Source organism: Thermobia domestica, chromosome 16 (assembly GCF_964235325.1).
Source record: "Thermobia domestica chromosome 16, izTheDome1.hap1.1, whole genome shotgun sequence".
Classification (NCBI taxonomy): domain Eukaryota; kingdom Metazoa; phylum Arthropoda; class Insecta; order Zygentoma; family Lepismatidae; genus Thermobia; species Thermobia domestica.
Window position 1 is genome coordinate 24,161,795 of NC_137469.1, and position 19,841 is coordinate 24,181,635.

The 19,841-nt window shown below is 36.1% G+C and overlaps 1 protein-coding gene across 1 annotated transcript in view; it reads right to left on the minus strand.

Moving 5' to 3' along the window:
* LOC145672948 (pancreatic lipase-related protein 2-like) overlaps window positions 1-19,841 on the minus strand; it is a 90,129-nt gene that overhangs the window by 32,220 nt on the left and 38,068 nt on the right. Inside the window, exons 2-4 of the mRNA XM_081742198.1 lie at window positions 17,930-18,112; window positions 10,916-11,166; window positions 1,460-1,697 (exon numbers count right to left, since the gene is read on the minus strand). Of these exons, the coding sequence (XP_081598324.1) occupies window positions 1,460-1,697; window positions 10,916-11,166; window positions 17,930-18,112 (672 nt within the window). The remainder of the gene's footprint in view (window positions 1-1,459; window positions 1,698-10,915; window positions 11,167-17,929; window positions 18,113-19,841) is intronic.

Consider the following 19,841-nt stretch of genomic DNA (forward strand, 5'->3'; position numbering starts at 1 on the left):
CTACAACCTAAGAGAAGAAAACCTACATGATAATGTTCTACTTTTTTTGTTAGGAGTATTTGTAACATGATGTAAGATTTCTTCACTTGGCTGATAGTGACAAATATATATATATATATATATAATGTTTATTGATGTAACTTTCCTGGAAAGAGGTTTATATGTTTGTGGTCAAGAGAAGTTTATATGCTTATGGCCAATCCTTTGGACAGTGAGTTCTCGGGAACTATATGGTCTAGAAAAATGCCGTTTTCACTGATCGACTGCAAATTTTGTGTAGATCGTTCAGTTCCAATTGAATATTTTAAAAAGATTGCTGTTATTTCTTTATTACATGTTTCAGGGGTACACTGAAAGTGTTGGAATTAAAAAAAAAAAAATGTCCTACAAGTTAAACATTTCAACACCATATAATTGTATGCAGAAGTAATATATCTCTCAAGCGTTTGTTTCATGCCCAAATGATCATGAAAAACGAAGGATAACCATTTCTCCAGTCTAAGATGAATCTTTATTGTTTGGAGTGTTTTGCCCAATGAACACCATACGTATATTACTGACATTATAATTAATTGTGTGTGTAATGTTTTCTTATTACATACTGCATGCAAGAAGAAAGAAAACACTGATCATACATGAATTAGAACCTCTAACCGGAAGTAGGCTCAAATCTTGCAAACGGTGCGAGATATTGAAAAAATAATCGAAAAAATCTCCATTGTATGGGTACCCTTTGCCGATTTTTATCAAGATGTGTTTCACTTGTGTCTGTAAATGGATATATGTACAGATGTGAGGAATTATAAGGAGATTCATGCTCATATGTGAATGATGCTCTGTGTAGAGAGCGCAATTCTAGCTAGTTGTATATAAAGTTCTGTGATCTTCTGTTAAAACGGGACACATTTCAATTGGAAACAAAAGGTAATTTTCAGTATTAAATGTATTGTATTGTATTTATTTTCATCCTTTATCATACAGATCATTTACAAAGTGAACGTATGAACTGGATACATCAGAAAACATTCTATGTATACAGGATATTGATATTTAGCTTTGAACAGCAACACAATTTTCCATTATTCTAATTTAGATACAAACATATAACAATACATTTTGTAAATATTAACTTCCAGACTTCACTATATGATAATTTTTAATCTTTTGAACTGCATACATGTTTATGACTTAACATTACTGTTGATTATGTGCTTGTAACGTTACTGTTGATTGTGTACTTGTAACATTACTCTTGATTATGTACTTGTAACATTACTCTTGATTATGTACTTGTAACGTTACTGTTCATTATTTATTTGTAACATTATTCTTGATTATGTACTTGTAACGTTACTGTTGATTATGTACTTGGGCATATTACACCATAATTGATTTGAAGACATACTTGCTGAAAATCGAAAACTTTTTTTTTTGTGTGTGTAATCCTAATTTTACTTACCGGTGATTTTACCCAGTTTGATTCCTTTACTTATCAAAGCTTCACCAGCAAATCCGGAAATATGGGCTCCCAGACTCGTTCCAATCAGATGGAAATCTTTTGGATTAGCACCTGCTTTAATCAATAACTGAATCAGATGGGCCATCTGTCTCCCTACTAATTCTGTATTAGTAGATGCTTGAACATAATTTCCTTTAGCCCCTTGATGCCAGTCTGGTAGAATTATATTGTAGTCACCCTAAGGAAAAATAAAGCATAAAAATATGAATCATAAAACAAATTGAAAGGCTATAAAAATTGATTTTATTTATTTATTTACGAACACAATTTCAGATATAGCTGAATGCCAGTTTACACTGGATATGCACCATTCCGTAAAACTACTGGGAATCCATCTAGATCCGAAATTAAACTGGAGTGAACATACTGAAAATTTATGCAGGAAATTATCTAGAGTGCTATTTTTATTACGTAAACTGAAAGCAACAGTCACACAAACAATGCTTCTTGCAGCATACTATGCCTTTTTTCATTCTCATCTACAGTATGGAATAATATTGTGGGGAAATTCACCAGGTGCCCAGACTGCCTTTAAATGGCAGAAAAAAGCCATAAGAGCAATAAAAGGTTTAACTGATGGTGTATCGTGTAGACAATATTTTACGGATTTACAAATTATGACAGTTCCCTCTATATATATTTATAGTTGTCTTATGTACGTTAAAGAAAATGAGAGCAGTTTAGGTTATCGTAACAATATCCATTCATATAATACTAGACATAAAGATGACTTAAATACGCCTTATATTAGGCTAAGTATATCACAAAGAAGTTATAAATATACAGGAGTGAAACTATATAATACATTGCCAGTGCATATACGAATGATGTGTGATAATGATTTCAAAAGACATTGTAAATCTTTTCTTGTAAGTAATTCTATTTATAGTATCAACGAATTTGAAGCCAAGTGTAAATTGTAACTTTTTTCTTTCTTTTTTTGTATATATTTATTTATATGCTGACAATGTCTATTGCAACAAATGTTGTTTAATGACAATAAATATTCTATTCTATTCTATTCTATTCAAACAAATCTATGATTTTTTTTGTTTGAGTTTAACGTCCCACGTTTATGTCTGGGCAGCTAAGGGAGACGTGGGCCTACTGATTATAGTGAAATCCGAACCACTTATTTCGTTCAACTGTAAATCCACTGGGACCATGCACACCAAAGGCAAGCGTGCTAGCCACTACGCCAAGCGGGGGTCTTAACTGATCTAAGAGATGATAACATAACATAATAATAATAATAATAATAATAATAATAATAATAATAATAATAATAATAATAATAATAATAATAATAATAATAATAATAATAATAACATCTTAGAATAACAAGAAAGGTTGACAATAGCTGACTAGGATTTATTCACTAAAATGACGTAGTGCAGAGTTATATGTACCCAAGCCCCACGCGCTTTTGTCCTCCTTTTCGAGTGTGGAGACTAATTAATTAAACAAGTCAACAAAGTTTCAAGATGCATAAAATATTGCTAGAATGAAGATATTATAAATAAGTTATTAGTAGCATGACTTTATTAAATACTTGATCGTGGGGCACTATAGTACGGTGAATCCAATGAATATTTTTCAAATAAGTAGTGACAACATTGAAACAATATCGATTGTCACTTGTCATTTGTTTGTATAAAATATTGATTGATGATTAATTTACGTAAACAGTTTCGCTTTGATCCGAAAACCTGTAATTGTCGCTCAAGTGCGTCTATGAACTGTGATCCAGAATATAATTTTAGTCCTATGTTTGTAATAACGAGAAAGGAAGAAGATTATGATCAACTTTGTCATGTAATTTTTATGCTCAAGAAATCGAATATTAACGGAAAGAATTTGACGATATGACGTAAAGAGGTTGTAATTATTTTGAAAATGAATTCCCATGTGTACGGAAAAGTGCAAAAGGTAATGGTTATGCATATTGTACTATTTGTTATTGTGACAATGAGATTTCCAACAAAGGAAAGGGTGACCTTTTAAACATACGGAGACAACTAAACATAATTTAAAGGTGAACAATGATTCAACATAGAAGAATTTGGAGACATTTTTTCCTAAAAAGTTTTCTCATGAAAGTGGAAAAATTACTACTACCGAATTGTATTACTTTACTTTAATGGTTTATTACTGTATTTATTTACTTTAATAATGTATTAATTTCTGTATTATTTTTTCTTTTTCTTTAACCCTTATCCGGGGAACCGGGGCCTCCTAGGCCCAGTAGCTTCATTTTCTTGGAATTTCTCAATAACCATACATATTTCGATTACATAAAATTCTGAATTCTTCTATCCTTAGTCAAAGTTAAAATCATGAACATATCGAGTTGATAAAACTAATGGATTATTTTTTTTAAAAGTTGAAAACATTTTCCTGACGTAACCGGGCAACCGGGGCCTAGGAAGCCTCGTATATCTTTAGTGAAATTCCTGTGAAATACTAGATCAAATGTTCACATAATTATATATTGAGCACGTGGCTATTGTAGCTTTTAGTCGAAATAGTATGTGACAATATACATTGAATTTTACGTGTTCTGCACTTAAAATATATACTGGGCCTGACAGGCCCCGGTTGCCCGTCTACACTACAAAAATGTCTTGCCCTGAGAAGGGTTAAAATGTGCTGTTTGATATAATCTGGAAGCAAACTTAAGTTTCGATAAAAGCAGTGGTTGAAGTGATGCAGTATGCGGTAGTATGCCATATCGCCTCTGGTTTTTCAGTAATTATGACATACCGTCTCTGGTTTTTCAATCATCAAGGCAGTGTGTAAATAGCCGATATGTTGGAGCAAAATCATAACAAAACATACCGCCTCTGCTCTTTTTCCACTTCGAACACTGGGTAAAAGCAAATTTTTTAGTCATATTTTAAAGTCAAAGTGTCCTTCTTTCTGGTTTTACAAATCTGGCAACCCTACGTGTGACAGTTTCGTCAACTAACACTTTGGTTTCATCTGATGAAACCAAAGTGTCAGTTGGCGAAACTCTCACACGTATGTAGTTTTTAATGTGAATATATTATTTTGCTCAGCAAATAGTTTGTTTGTGTTTAATTATATACCAAGCAAAGCTTCTACTTATGGGGGAAAAAATACGGAATTCGAAAATACAACTCTGAAAATAGTGTTTCGGACCTGAGTTGACCGTGTGTGAGTTTATACAGATATTTGGAGGTCACTGATTTTATGACGAGTGTCAGGCAGTTGAATACTTAGTGTTTGAAACAGTTCGTGTTTTGTCGTCACACGTGCACGAGGTACTCTAAAACGTACCGTTGCAAGGAAGAAATTTAGAACTGAGATTAACCGAGATAGTTTTGTAGCAACTGCCATTGTCCGGATAGGTGAACAATATTCCATTTTAGGATAGATTTAAACATCAACACATAGTCAATTTTTAGATTTCCAGACTATGCTATGAATAAGTATCGGAAGTTTTGCAGAAAGTCTACAGGTTTAACCTATGATATTCTCACTTTTTTGAAACCAAAAGTACTAGAAATTCCTATCATTTCCGGTTTCAATATTGATTTTTCGTACAGTAAAAAGGTTAAGATATACCTATGTTAAAGCATTCATTTTGAACACCAATGTCTATAAATAAGATATTAACTCAACGTACCTAACGTATGTTCCATTTTTTTAAATTTAAATCGTAATTATTTTGATGCCTATTTAAGCAATCTGGCATCAAAATAAGCTGTCAGAGGGCGTAACCTTCGAGTATTTAAATCGAGTCTTTACCTAATGGCTTTCTTCTTCATTGGTTAACAAAAACACATTTTCTTAAAGACACTGCTGAAATCCTATAACTTCTACGCTTATAGAATCATTTCCATGACAGTCAGAAGGCGAGGCCAGTTACGAGAAAAAGAACGTTTTTTTTTTTTTAGTTTAACGTCTCACATTTATGCACTGGGAATCGAATCCAGGACCAGGAGCACCGAAGGTACCCGCGCTAGCCACTAGACTATCGGGGAAGGTTGAGGTGAGTTACGGAAATGATGCTGCTACAAGCATAGTAGAAGCTATAGAATTTCAGCAGTGTCTTTCAGCAATTGTGTTTGTCAACTAACGGAGAAAACCACCATGTGAAGACTCGATTTTAAACACTCAAGGTTTAAAACTCTTTTCAATTATGGCGTTTTAAGGGTAAATTGTAGACTTCCAGTCAAGCAGCTACAGCAGGGCCGTGCCGTGGAAAATCAGCGCCCGGGGCGCGAGTATACGACAGCACCCCCATACATATATTCCAAGCAATTTTTCCTATCTTTTTTCCTTTTTCTCCAGAATTTTTCGCCCCTCTTACTTCGGCGTCCGGGGCCGTCGCCTCGCTCGCCCCTCCTTAAGGCACGGCCCTGAGCTACAGCATCATCCCAATATATCCTAGATCATGGTTCACACATCATTCCCTTCAGAATGGAATAGACTTTCAAATGGTACCATTCACATGTCTTCATCATGTATTTCAGGCGGGAAAATTGCGAAAAGGGATTTTTTTAAAATATCCCCTTTACAACCTTTTTGCCCCTCTGAACCCCCATGTTTTAACGCAGAGATCTAAAAAATCTGATAAATACTCTGTGCAGCGCTAAATGTGTGTATAAAATTTCAATCTTATAGGTGCAAAAGTAAGCCAGCCAAAAAAAAAAAAAAAAATCCCCACAATACCTCTGATTCATGTATAATACAGGATCTCAGATAATTTCCTGAGACATCTCTATTTATCCTAGAATCATGGTTTGTACATCATTCTCTTCAGAACAGAACAGCCTTTCAAAGGTATCATTCATATGTCTCCATCATGTATCTTTTGTGGGAATATCACGAAAAAAGGACCTTTTTGTTAAAAAAAAAGTATCCCATTCTAAAAACTTTTTTTCCCCTCTGGACCCTCTGTGTTGACGCAGAGATCTGAAAAAAGTCTGATACATAATAAGGGATACACTGAACAAGTGTGCAAAATTTCAACCTTCTAGGTGCAAAAGTAAGCCCACCAAAAATTATAAAATTAGCCCTAAGAAAAAATGATTTTTTGTAAGTTATGACGTCATCACCTCCTATGTCTCGACGCAGAAAGGTGGAAAAACCATATATAATGTGTTCTAGAATGCTTGAAAAAAAAAACGAAGTTAAAAGCTTCATTTTTAAAAAAATTGAATAATGAAAATATTACCCACCATAATTTAAAAGCTTTAAATCTGTTTAAAGGGTCAACGTCCTCTCGAAAGAAGATGCCAAACTGCTTTTAAAGAAAGCATTGAAATAATTAGAATTTAAATTTTGAAAAAGGAGCATACGCTAGGGCAAGGCACCGACGAAAAGAAAACATTGGGAAATAAGGGGTTTAGGCCAGGCCCGTATTCACGGGGTCTAGGCCCCCCCTAAAGTTTTGCTGGCCCCCTAAAATTTTCACGGTAGGCTTGCAAATGAACTATATAATATAGTGATGAACTATAATATGGTTGGATTGGGAACTCCTAACTTCTACCGGCCCCTCCCCCTAAATTTTTGAGCTGGCTACCGGCCTGGTTCAGGGTTGTCCAAGAGAAAGGGACAGAACTCTTCCAATACAAATATGCGTTTCCCAATATGAGAAATGACATTTAGAACACTTTTTCAAGACGAAATAGTCTCACTTCATCATGTCTTGTAGTTCTTGAGGAACTAAAATAACCAGCTAAAGTGTTTTTGCAACTGTGCGATTCAATTGTTGTAAGGAGAGTCTTCTGTTTATATTTGTTGATTTAGAAGAACCAGTTCTATATGAATTGGAGCAAAGAGGCCTGTGTAGTACAGAACATTGTGTTGTAAATTAATAACAGTATAGGATTGTTAATGCAATATTGATGTAAGAAGTATAAAACCGTTTTCGTGATTTTTTTTTTTTTTTTTTAATTTCCACTCTTGAGCGTATTACCCTTATTTTGGAGGTGGGAGAGTGTAAAATTCTCCTGATAAATCTTATAACCATCTTTAGTTTAAAGTTTGGTGCGGATACACCGAGACGGAAGTGCGGACATACATCCAAAAAATCACGTTTTCGGCATGTAGGAGCCATGGAACGTGTAAATCGGTTGAAATCTCGAATTTTGATTTTTCAGCGATAACCGCACTTCCTTCTCTTCTACCGTCGTTCGAAAGTAAAAATAGAAGTACAAAATAAATAAATAAAACTGCCTACCTATATAAATAAAAATGAAAGTTACTATGTTTGTGGTTTAATAACTCTTGAATCACCCCCACCGATCTCGATGAAATTTTCATTATATGTGAAATTCGAGCCTAGGCTGGTTTTTATCATTTCACTTTGACGGTGTAACTTAGGGGAGGGGGAGATCAGGGGCGTAAATTAGGCCCCCGCAGACCCCGCATTGCAGGGGGCCCCAAATCGTAAAGTGGAACGTAAAGAAGGGGCCCCACTCCACATTGTCCGCGGGGAGGTCCCCAAGCCTTTAGTTATGCCACTGGGGGAGGTATTTAAAAATGATCGAAAATGACGTATATTAATGTCCAATCCATAGTTTTCGGGGTCGCTGTGACGAACAGTGACACTTCCAATGCCGTTTAAATCCAAATTCAACCACATTAGTACTCCTAAAGGGGGATGGTGACATGTAAAATTTAATTAAAAACGACAGATGTTAGTGTCGAATTCATAGTTTTTGAGGTTTCTAAGTTGACTGTTGACAGTTTTATTGCTGTTTTTGGTCCAAAATGAAACGTATTCTCCCCGTGCGAAGAACGGGCATTCTTATGCTAATAAATAAAAGGCCGTCAACAATTAAAATGTAGAACAATACAAGAAGAATAAAAATACAATGAGTTCAACATAGGACCTACAAACGTGACAAGGATAGATACGAGAGGTAGCTTGAATTTTTAACTATTAACATTTGTGTTGCTATACATATCACATTAATGAATCAAATGTCAATGGCCGTGCTATACAAACATACGACCTCAATTATAGCAAAGGCGAAAAGAAATAATAAAACTATGTGGAGATCATTCACAGAAAACACACACACACGCAGACACCAGTATATAAAGAGACAGCGCATAATTAATTCCGTTACAGAATCTTATAGAAAGTGTATTTCCAGGCCAAGTTGCGTTTCAGATTTCTTTCATTGGACGCCTATTGGCATAAACAGTAGACTATTAACCTTCAATCATAAATATTCTCAGGTGACGCTTTTATTTCTTCAAACCTGTATTATTACACAAATAGGTCTTTTCGGATGCATGGCTGCTGAGTGATAGACCGCTTACATCTGCTGCGGGGCAGAGGCACTGGATTTCTGTTTAACTTTTGAAGGGGAGCTGGGGGGAAAGGTTCAGATATTGTTTGTTTTGTTGTCAGATATCCCAGGAAAGATCAAAATAAAGACATCCAGTAGAGTCTGGGAAAATCTTGGAGTTTAACGTCCAACGTTTATGTCCTTTAAACTAAGGAAAACGATGATTAAAGCAAGTGAATGATGATGGAAGAATTGGGCGGCATGAGAAAGTGGGAGGAAACGGGAGGACCCCGGGAAAATCCCACGAGCACGATGTTGTCCACCACAAACTTATTTGGCCCGGGGATCGAACCAGGGACCCCAATGCATCAGAAGTAAACGCTCTACCTCTGAGCCACCGTGCCCCCACCAGAGTCTGGGGTCCTAAGCAAATTGGGAGGTGGAAGGCAGGAGTCTCGGGTTCATCCTCAGGTTACGTACTGCAAGTTTGTGGTGGTCAACTTTATATTCGTGGGTTTTCTTGCGGTTTTCCTGTTTCCTCCCATATATTGTTGTACCATCAATTCTTCCATAATCATTCATTTTCATTAAGCCTCCATCTTTTTTAGTATAAAGGACATATTATTGAATGATATATACAACTAAAGTTTTCTGCAGAATGTTAGATAGGGTTGTACGTTAAGTCCAAAAAACTACAGGATTTACGTATGTAACCTACGTATTTACGTACGGCAAATATGTTTTCTTTCTCAGTATATTTTGTTGACTGGGACCACGGAATTTGTTCATTGTGGGTAAGTTTCTGCCATATGCACGTTTCGGTTAGGACAAGTTTTTACTGTAGTACGACTACCGGTGTCCTTTTCTTTTCTGTTTGAGATAGAATTTTCGGCAAAGAAACATTCGCGATATTGATTACGAGACAAGAAAGGACTACCGATCATAAAACTAGTAATAACTTTTTTTTAACAAATATTTAAAAAAAAAAAACTACGGTGAAAACAACTCATTATCCTTTGTTTCTAACTGAAAGCTATGGATGCCTTATTCTTTCATTAGTACAGTCTACATCGTGTAGATCTGAAGGTCTCCGATTACATGGTTATTGTTTGGAAACTTGTTTTCAGTTGGGAACTTGTTTTCTTAGTATGCTTTCACACTAGGATCCTGTGAGCCGCTCATGTAAGCTGCAGCTACTAGCTTTACATTGTCTTAAATGTACGCCTTCACACATACGCGCTTCGGTGCAAGTGAGCCGCGGCCTTAAGCAGCTATGAAGATCACCCCGCCAGTAGCTGGATCCAGCGGGCCGCTAGCGGGAAAGAAAATAACACCCAGTCTTATGAAAGCTTTTTTTCACACCTGAGGTAAACTCGGAATGGAGAAAAGTGTACATATGATATATTTGATATTGAATATTTTCTAATTTTGATGTTACTCTGATGAAATGCACACTTTATAGTACAAAGTTTGTACTATTATACAGTTCGTCCAACGAAGATATAGACCTCCTGAAGTAATTGAAAAATTTTCTTTCATCCTTTCTCAGTTTACGAAACAAACTGTTACAACGATAACCTGTATTTAGGTTGTTTATTTCATTTAATATGTAGGGTAAAAGTGCTTTAACGTATGCACTTGCTATACAATAGAAAAAGAAGAAGAAAATGATATAATGTCATGAATAATCTTATTTTGAAGACGTTATATTTTCAGTAGATAGATATCAATGCAGATAGCAGTCGTATATTTATATACGAGTTATACTACAAAATAAAATACAACCTGCCCTGACTCGGTTAGATAGCATTCGTGTTTTTAGTGGCCACCTAGCACAGGTTGTTTTGTGTTTTTTTGCATGTAGTTTTTATGCATACATTCGGACTTCGTATTTATACGCAAATCATAAAATAATTGTATTTTTTTTTAAATAATTACTCATGACGGCCTCCTTGAATTTTAACTATGCTATTTGAGATATTTTCATGTCGCCTAGCGCAAATCATTTAGGAAAAAATAAGAAGGAAATTAGTGAAAGAATTGTATTTTTTTAACAATTATTTCGACTGGTGCGCCAAAAGTAAACCTGCACGTAAAAGTTATTTAATTATCACTTGATACTTACCAAATCTAACATAATATCCTTTTGCTTCAATGGTAGCTCGTGGACTGCAGTTGATTTAAAACCATGTATTATGAACTTGGTAGGTTTCTTGGGGTCAAAAGCACTAGCAGTGATAGTGTCTGCATTGTCATACTCCAGGGTCTGTGGTTTGTCCCGAGTATCTCTTGTATAGAGCAAAAACCTTGTTCCAACGGCTTCTGGAGGATCTGGCAACAATCTGTTCCTTGAGGTGCGGAAACAGCCAATTACATCTGTTGGTAGAAATAGAGAAATGAAAGTGTAGTTATCACCTCATGGCCCAATCACCAAAGTTTAGTGTATAATTTTGTCTCTCAATCTCAGAAGAATATTTGCTTCGCGTATATTGTAAAAGACCTATATCCAGTATAATTTCTCTTGAATTCTTTATTGATTATTAGCTTAAGAGAACCATGCCAAAGGTAATTAAGTTACCAACATGTTCTATAGGACACAGATTGTGCCCATGAGAGTAATTTGGAGAGACATATAACGTTTCACTGAAAGTAGTACAATCAAAGTGGATAATGGTAAATTTTGTGTGGAAAGAAAAATACAGTGGGAGGCAGAATTATAAATTTGAAGACAAGGATAGTAAATTTAGGAACAGAACGGTAAATTTGGAGGGAAATGGGAAAGTTTGGTTATGAGAATTGTTGGTTTAGATAGAATAGCAAATTAAAGGGCAGTACGGTAAATTTGGAGAAACATGGGAAAGTTTGGTTATAAGAATTGTCAGTTTAGAGAGAAGAATAGTAAATTTAAGGCAGAACGGTCAATTTCGACGGAAATGGGAAAGTTTGGTTATAAGAATTTGGAGAAAAGAATAGTAAATTTAGGGACAGAATGGTAAATTTCACGGGTAAAGGGATTTTTAATTAGAAGAGTGGTAAATTTGGAGACAAAATAATAAATTTAAAAGCAGAACAGTATATTCAGTACAGTATATTTTTAAGGAAGTGAGAAATTTAGATTATAAAAATTATGCATTTAGAGAGAAGAATAATACATTTAGGGGCAGAATGGTAAATTTGAGGGCAAAACGGAAATTTTAGTAAGAAGAATTGTAAATTTGGAGAGAATAGTAAATTCAAGAGCAGAACGGTAAATTTGTAATATGTTCTACGTATGTAAATTATTATTTCGTTAGAATGAAAGAGTCTTGGTGAACAAAAATGTAATTTTGATTCTCAATTCAATGACTTAAATTCGTAGTAACGACAAAAATCCTTGAAACCAGTTTTGTTCTGTGGAATAGTACTTATTATTGCATAAATAATCGAAGCAAATTAATATCAGTGGAACAGTCACAGTTCAATGGATACTTTTATTGAAAATGATTCTTTGCTGATGTTTACAAAGTTAATATGCACGAATATTTAGATCCAATTATCTTCCTGTTTTGATTCTGGTACAGATACATGCTTAGTAGCCTACCTTAAATTGTTTTGATAATATTGATATTTAATTGTAAGGAATGAAATGTGAATTACAAAATACAAAGAATACACTGTAAAAAACAATCGTTGTGTTATTTCAACGACATGCCTATGTGTTAACACGATTGTGTTAAAATATAACACAAACAGGTGGTTAGAACAATTCACTCTCCATTTGGAGTTGTGTGTCAAATGCCGGTAGTTGAAATGATACACAGCCTTTGTGTTAAATTAAGACAAGTGTAGAATCTTCGGTGTTGTTTTCTACGTGATTGCCAAATATGCTGGCCATCTAATTATAAAGGCTTATGAATTGAAGCTACAGACAAACACAGCAGAAAGAAATGCTTAAACAAATCCCAGGTATACGCAAAATTTCAACATGCAAACCTCCCAACGTGTTTTCAATTGTTTTACATAATGTTTTTGAAAAAATATGTCAACAGCGAGAAATAACACCGTATTACTTTGTCACTTTTACACTGCACTAGAGCTCACCAGTCAGCACCGGGGACTGTGCTTCAAAAATGGCGGAAAACAAGTTGAATCACGATTAAGAGACAAACATATTATAAGGATATGAGGTAAGAGTTTCCTATCATTCTTGAACAAGATGTTGGTGAAGGTTGTGTTTTGTACCATCAAGAAATACTTAAACAATAAATGTTGGGGAGGACGACAAGAATTTTTATTAAGATTTTCCATATGAAGTGTTCTGTACTTTACTATTCTTATTTTAAAATTAGAATCTTCGGTAAGCGTAAGCATGCACACCACATGGTTTACCAACACAGAAAAATGATTAATTCAACACCACACACAGAGTTATTTGAACACCGAAATAGGTGTCGTAGTAACACAGAATTGGAGACGAACTAACATCAAAAACGACCTTGAATTTTAACACAGGAAGTGTTGAATTAACACCAAAACGGTGTTACTTATACGGCTTTGACCTTGAATTATGACACAGATTGTGTGTTGAAATAATGAGAAAATGATGTTGAAGTAACACAGGGAGTGTGTTATATTGATATTTGACACGGTGTAATATTAACACAAAATAATTAACACTACACAATGTGTTACTTTCTTCGTGTTGGTGCAACACCGCCACAAGTAACACTCTACACTTTTCTCCACACTACCGACCATGATATGGTGTCGAATCAACACCGAAAATACTAACACAGATCCGAATTTAACACCACTCAACACCGGTTGTGTGTTAAAGATGTAACTCACCCTCTGTGTTAAACGCCAACACCGCGGGGTCTGTATTGAACTTATACTGCATAGTGGTAGTAACGCTGGATCCACTGCCCTGTGTTAAAATTGAGTTGAATTAACACAACCATTTTTTACTGTGTACGTAATTTACAGTTGTATAAGGGCCAATATTACAGTAAAGTAGTGATGTACGTTATAAAATGTGTAGGAAGCCTGTAAGGCTATTATTATAATTCGTTGGTGAAGGGGCGAAGTTGCGTAACTCGAAAAATCGTGAGTTTGACTTATGACCAACATTTATCCTTATTTAACCTGTTCTATCAACTGCGAAATTTCCCATCTGAGTTTCTTATATTCAACGGAGATACGAACTTTCTGAAAATGACATATCTTGAAATGAGTAGCATGGTATAAAGCTCAACGAGAAATTTCAAAACTCTTTCCTTTCAAATTAAAAAAAAAAAAATGACCAAGATACCCATTTAGCCCCTTCACAGACGAGTTTTGATTTGATATGTACAATGTGTGACCAAAAAGTACGGTGAATGTAGTTGCACAGTGCCATCTATCGATATTGTGTCCATTTTAACTAGTAAGCCCGATAGCCTAAACCTTTGGTACAGCCAGTATCGAGTTTGAACAAGTTGTGACATGTTAGTTGGCTTCCAGAGGCAGGAGAGTGATGACATATTAATCTGTCGCGCGCCAACGTTAGGTTTTGTTCTAACAAGGAACCCTAGGTATCTATCAGAGACCGATTTTCACGAAACTTTGTATATAGAGAGAGTACCTAGGGAAACTCGCACAGCCAAAATTGTAGCTGCAGAGTCCAAGATGTTGGGACACTAGGGCCCGAGAAAGATCAAAAGTGGAACGTCAGTACATTAAGGACATGGTGAGAAAATGCACGTTTTTCTTTAAAACAAATCATTGTAGCTACACGAAATGAGCATACGTGGATACGAGATGGTCAATATGATCTGTTAAAAGTTATAAAAAGAATATCCGCCATCTTGAAAGAGGCCATGTTGAAACTGGTGTGATTGGTGTAAATGAGAAGAGGGTCATCCAATGCATTAATTTTAACGTAAATAGTCACAAAAACCAGTTGGTGAAGTCTGTTGTGAGGTTACATTATTCCTGTGCTTCTGGTTTAGGTACAAGATAAGCAAAGTGTATCTCATGATACTCAAGCAGATGCAGGGTGTGGAGCGCTATAGGTGGACTGATATGATGTCCTGATTTCTGTTCGAATTAAGTCAAGTCTAAAAATAAAAAGTTACAAGTTAATGTCAACCATGACATTATTATGAAGATTGAACCCGTCGTATCACCACATCCACACCAATTACTTGGTGACTGTGACATAAATGATGTAGTGCTAAAATTATATTTCTATCGGTTTTCTAGTTTCACTGATCCCACTCATAGCGCTCCATAATCTGCATCTGCTTGAGTGTCATAAGATACACTTTGCTCATTTTGTACCTAAAGCACAGGAATAATGTAATACCACAACAGACTTCACCCACAGACCAGAAGCACAAGAATATTGTAATCCAACAACAGATTTCACCAGCAGATTTTTGTGGTTATTTACGTTAAAATTAATGCATCGGATGACCCTCTTCTCATTTACACCAATCACATCAGTTTCAACATGGCCTCTTTCAAGATGGCGGATATTCTTTTTATAACTTTTAACAGATCATATCGACGATCTCGTATCCATGTATGCTCATTTCGTGTTGCTACAATAGTTAGTTTTAAAGAAAAACGTGCATTTTCTCACCATGTCCTTAATGTACTGAGGTCCCACTTTTGATCTTTCTCGGGCCCTAGTGTCCCAACGTCTTGGACTCTGCAGCTACAATTTTGGCTGTGCGAGTTTCCCGAGGTACTCTCTCTATATACAAAATTTCGTGAAAATCGGGCTCTGATAGATACCTAGGGTTCTAAGTTGCAAAAATTCCCAAAGAAGCTCACGAAATGTCAAAATCATTGTACGGTGATAAAAACGTGACATTTGAAGACTGTTGATAAGTGGTATGAATATGAGCTATTCAAAAGCGGCACGGAGTTGCTTGAAAACGAGCAACGATCAAGACGTCCTTTGACGTCAAAAACAGATGAAAACGCGCAAAAAGTGGCACAAATAATTTGTTCAAACAGCCGAATGACTATTTCCAAAGACCTAAACATCTCTTATGGGTCTGTGAGAGACATTTTAACCGTCGATCAAATGGGCAAAAGCTTCCTTGTTGCCCCGTGCCACACCTTGCTTTTGATCTGCGAGTTTTTGGCCGAAAAATATTTTTGCCTGTCCGCATTCGCTTTGCTTTCCAGATATAGCACCATGTGACTTCTCTCTCTTCTCAAAAATTAACTCGTAAAAAAAAGTGCCTAAAGGAAAACGTTTTGAGTTGACATCATTCCTGATATTGAGAAGGCCACAACAGAGCAGTTGAACGCTCTTCCAAAGAAGCCCTCCAGAAACACTTTCAGTCATGGATTCAATGTTGGGATAAGTGCATTGGCACCCAAGGACAGTAGTTTGAAGGAGATTAAATCAAATTCTATGTAAGTTTATTTCTTTGTTTCTAAAGAAATTATTCACCGAATTTTTGGATCACACCTTGTATCTTGACATCAGGGGCGGATCCAGGACCGACTTCTGGGGGGGCAGTGGGTTGTCATACTGCTACTTTTAAGGGCTCCAAACTTTGGGATGGGTTTTATTTATATATATAAAATAAGAAAGTTTCCTCTTTTGGGGGGGGGATCGCCTCGATCGTTACCCTGGATCCGCCCCTGCTCGACATTGCATGTACAAAAAACAACGATTTCGTATTCCATAACTTATGCATGTAAACAGCTAAGCACAATCTTGTAATAACATGCGAAATTTATTTTTATTAGAAATTTGATAATTAAAATAACTCTTGAAAGTCGATTACAGCATCTATTATCAAAATTGTCAATTAATTCAGATCAGCTGTTACACACTACACATACATTACAGATATAATTTTTCCTTTCCTTTTTTAAAATGCTCATATACAAATTTCTGTCATTAACCCTGCAACCTTCGCGCGGGGCAAATATGACCCCAGAGGAATATTTTTTGTTTTGCTCTCCTTGACAGTTGGCAATTCTGACCCGGCCACCCTGCTAGCTGTCTGTTGTATTGTCTACTTCAAGGCCAACAATTAGTTAGTTGTTTTCTGCAACATTTTTCGTACACAAAAAAATACGTTTATTATAAAGTGGGGTCACTGTGACCCCACGCGAGGGTTATTGATACCTAACACTGCGCGAGTGGTGCAGGGTTAAAAGTAAATTTAATCAATACATAATTTAATTTTAGCATTTAACGAGATAATTTCTTAAGAATTCTACGTATTTCCAATTATGTTTTTTTTTTTTTTTTTTTTTTTTTTTTTTTTTTTTTAATTAGCAATATGGGCCTCAAGTGTTCAAAGACGAACGTGGAATACATCTTCTGGATTATAACTTTGACAGATTTATAATAAATCAGATTGCCGTTGACAAAGAATGATAAATATTACTTTTTATTTTAAGTAAAATTTCGTTTTTAGCATTTATAGGGATATACCTAACAGCTGTTAAAATGGCGACGCAATTTGAATAAATTTGTAAACTTTATTTTTATCATCAATCTACATGTACATTTTAAATAGTAAGTACAACAAGAGATTTACAATTAAATTAACAAGAAATCAGAAGATATACGCGAATTGTTTTAAGTATTATTCCAGAAAAAAATAATAATGATACTATTTCAGGTAAACAGTGACGGATCTAGCCCAGGGCTAGGGACTTAGGCCCCAGTTTTCTTAGTGACAAAAATAATTTAACCTATTATTTATATATTTTTGAAAATTTATAGAAAACTCATTCAGGGGCGTCATTTAGGGGGGGCAGGGAGGGGCAATTGCCCCCCCTGAGTTTGAGATTTCTATAGATTTTATCAATTAAATAGTAGTAAATCAGTGAAATACGCGAAATTTTACTTATATCAAGGGGTTTTGCCCCCCCCCAAGCAAAATCTGAAATGACGCTCCTGAACTCATTGTGTACCTATCATAGTCTGGGTTCTGGCTGGCCCCCAGTTTTTAACTTCTAGATCCGCCACTGCAGAGAAATTAATTAATCCTATTTTCGTTATTAAATAGATGTTATCCGAGGGGCCATAAAGTAGAAGGGGCAGCAGACATTTGACCGGCGGGACGGTCTACCCCTGATTTTGAATACATTACTCTTTCTTTTAATTATAATGGAACAAGTAGTGTAATATGTCACTTACCGTAGCACACTACTTGTCTCCTCCTTGACTGATTTCTTTGTCCTTCAATTCCCAGACGCCGTGCCCTTCCCAGGCGCCCAAATATCCTTGGTCTACCTTGACGTCCAGGTGGAACAACTGCTATTTGTAATTTCATGTTATTTGATGTTTGTCTGGCTATTCTTCGGTTATCCTTTGCTCTAACTGAAAAGAAAGAAATACCAGAATATATTATTTTTTATACTTTTTATAATAAAAGTTGCTTCATAGACAGAAGGAGTTAGGAAATTTTATAGGACTTTGTCAACAGAAAAAGAGGAGTCAACATTTGTTTTTCAAGAAGATAAAATTGTTCAGTATATATATTCTATGGGGCCCGTAGTCTAGTGCTTACAGCATTCAATTCATGTCCCAGGTTCGATTCCCGGCCGGCGCTTCCCAATTTTCGGCGTCTACCCAGCGTCGTGAGGCGAACTGGGGATTCACATGGAAACAAGATGTAATGGCCACTAGGTCTAGAAATCTGATGCACCTGCTAGGGACAGGGCTGGACGTAGTTCAGGTAGTCGCTACCGAATGGCGTTGAAGGAGGCTTGGACCCACAAAATGGGCCCACAAGTGAAACAAATGGAATGAAATCTTTGAGTTTTACGTCCCACGATTATGCCGGTTAGGCTAAAGGAGACGGTGATGATGGGTAATGAATGAAGTGGTAGAATGAAGAAAGTGCGAGGGAAACGGGAGAACCCCGATAAAACCCACGCATACGGTGTTTGTCCACCACAAAGTTCACTTGACGGGCCTGGGATCGAACCTGGACCCCAAACACCAGAGGTGAAAGCTCTACCATTAAGCCACCGCGGCCCCGGGGCCCATAAGTGGTTTGGTTTGTATATATATTCTACAGCAGTGATTCTCAACCGGTATGCTTGGCACAGTAGTGTGCCGCGAAACAGGCCGGTGGCCAGCCCATATATGTAGGAAGGGGGCGGCTGAATTTAGGAGGGGGGGGGCGATCCAACCATATTATAGTTCATCACCATATTATAGTTCATTTGCAAGCCTACCGTGAAAATTTTAGGGTGGCCCGGCCCCCTAGACCCCCCTGGATACGGGCCTGTCGCGAAACAGTCAAGATAATGAGATAATAAAAGTGGAAAAATCATAAAAATAATATGTCAATATTAATTTGAAAAGAGAATAATAAAAAAATATTTCAAAGACCTAAAGAGCTCCTTGGTAGCTAAGCGATTAGCAGACACGCCTTTGGCTTGGAAGACCCGGGTTCGATTTCCGGCAGGAGCTAATGTGGTTCGGATTCCACGTTATTCAGTAGATACACGTCTTATATAGACTCTCTGTTGAAAGGGGCGCTAAACTAAAATCAAGTCAAAAAAAAATCTAATGGCCTAAAATATTTATTTTACATAGATGTTCCAAAATGGACACTACTCGTGAAAATTTGTGATAATGTAATCAATACATATGTTAATGTGCCTTGAGTATATTTAACAAAGTACACAATGCAGTGACCAAAAAAGTTGAGAACTACAATTCTACAGGATAGAACAAAAGTTCGCATACAAGAAGTTCTGTTTTGTTTTACTCTTACAGGGTGTTCCTATATTAAACCGACAAACTTACGTATTCAGGACTTAAATGTAAGAAAGGAAAAAAAAAAAAACTATCTGCGTCTTTGGTCGGAAACGCCTTGGAACTGGACCCAAGATGGCTTCTTTGAATAAAACAACCTTCAGGGTTCGAATTAATATTTAGGACGTCAATACAAGAAATAAGTTTATGTGTAACTTTGGTTCGGAAACTTCTAATTACAGAGATGGGGCCAATTTAAGACAAAATTAAGCTAATTGGTCGTAGGGTGGCTAGACTGAATAAAACAACCGACAACTTCGACACGCGTGTTCACGACCTG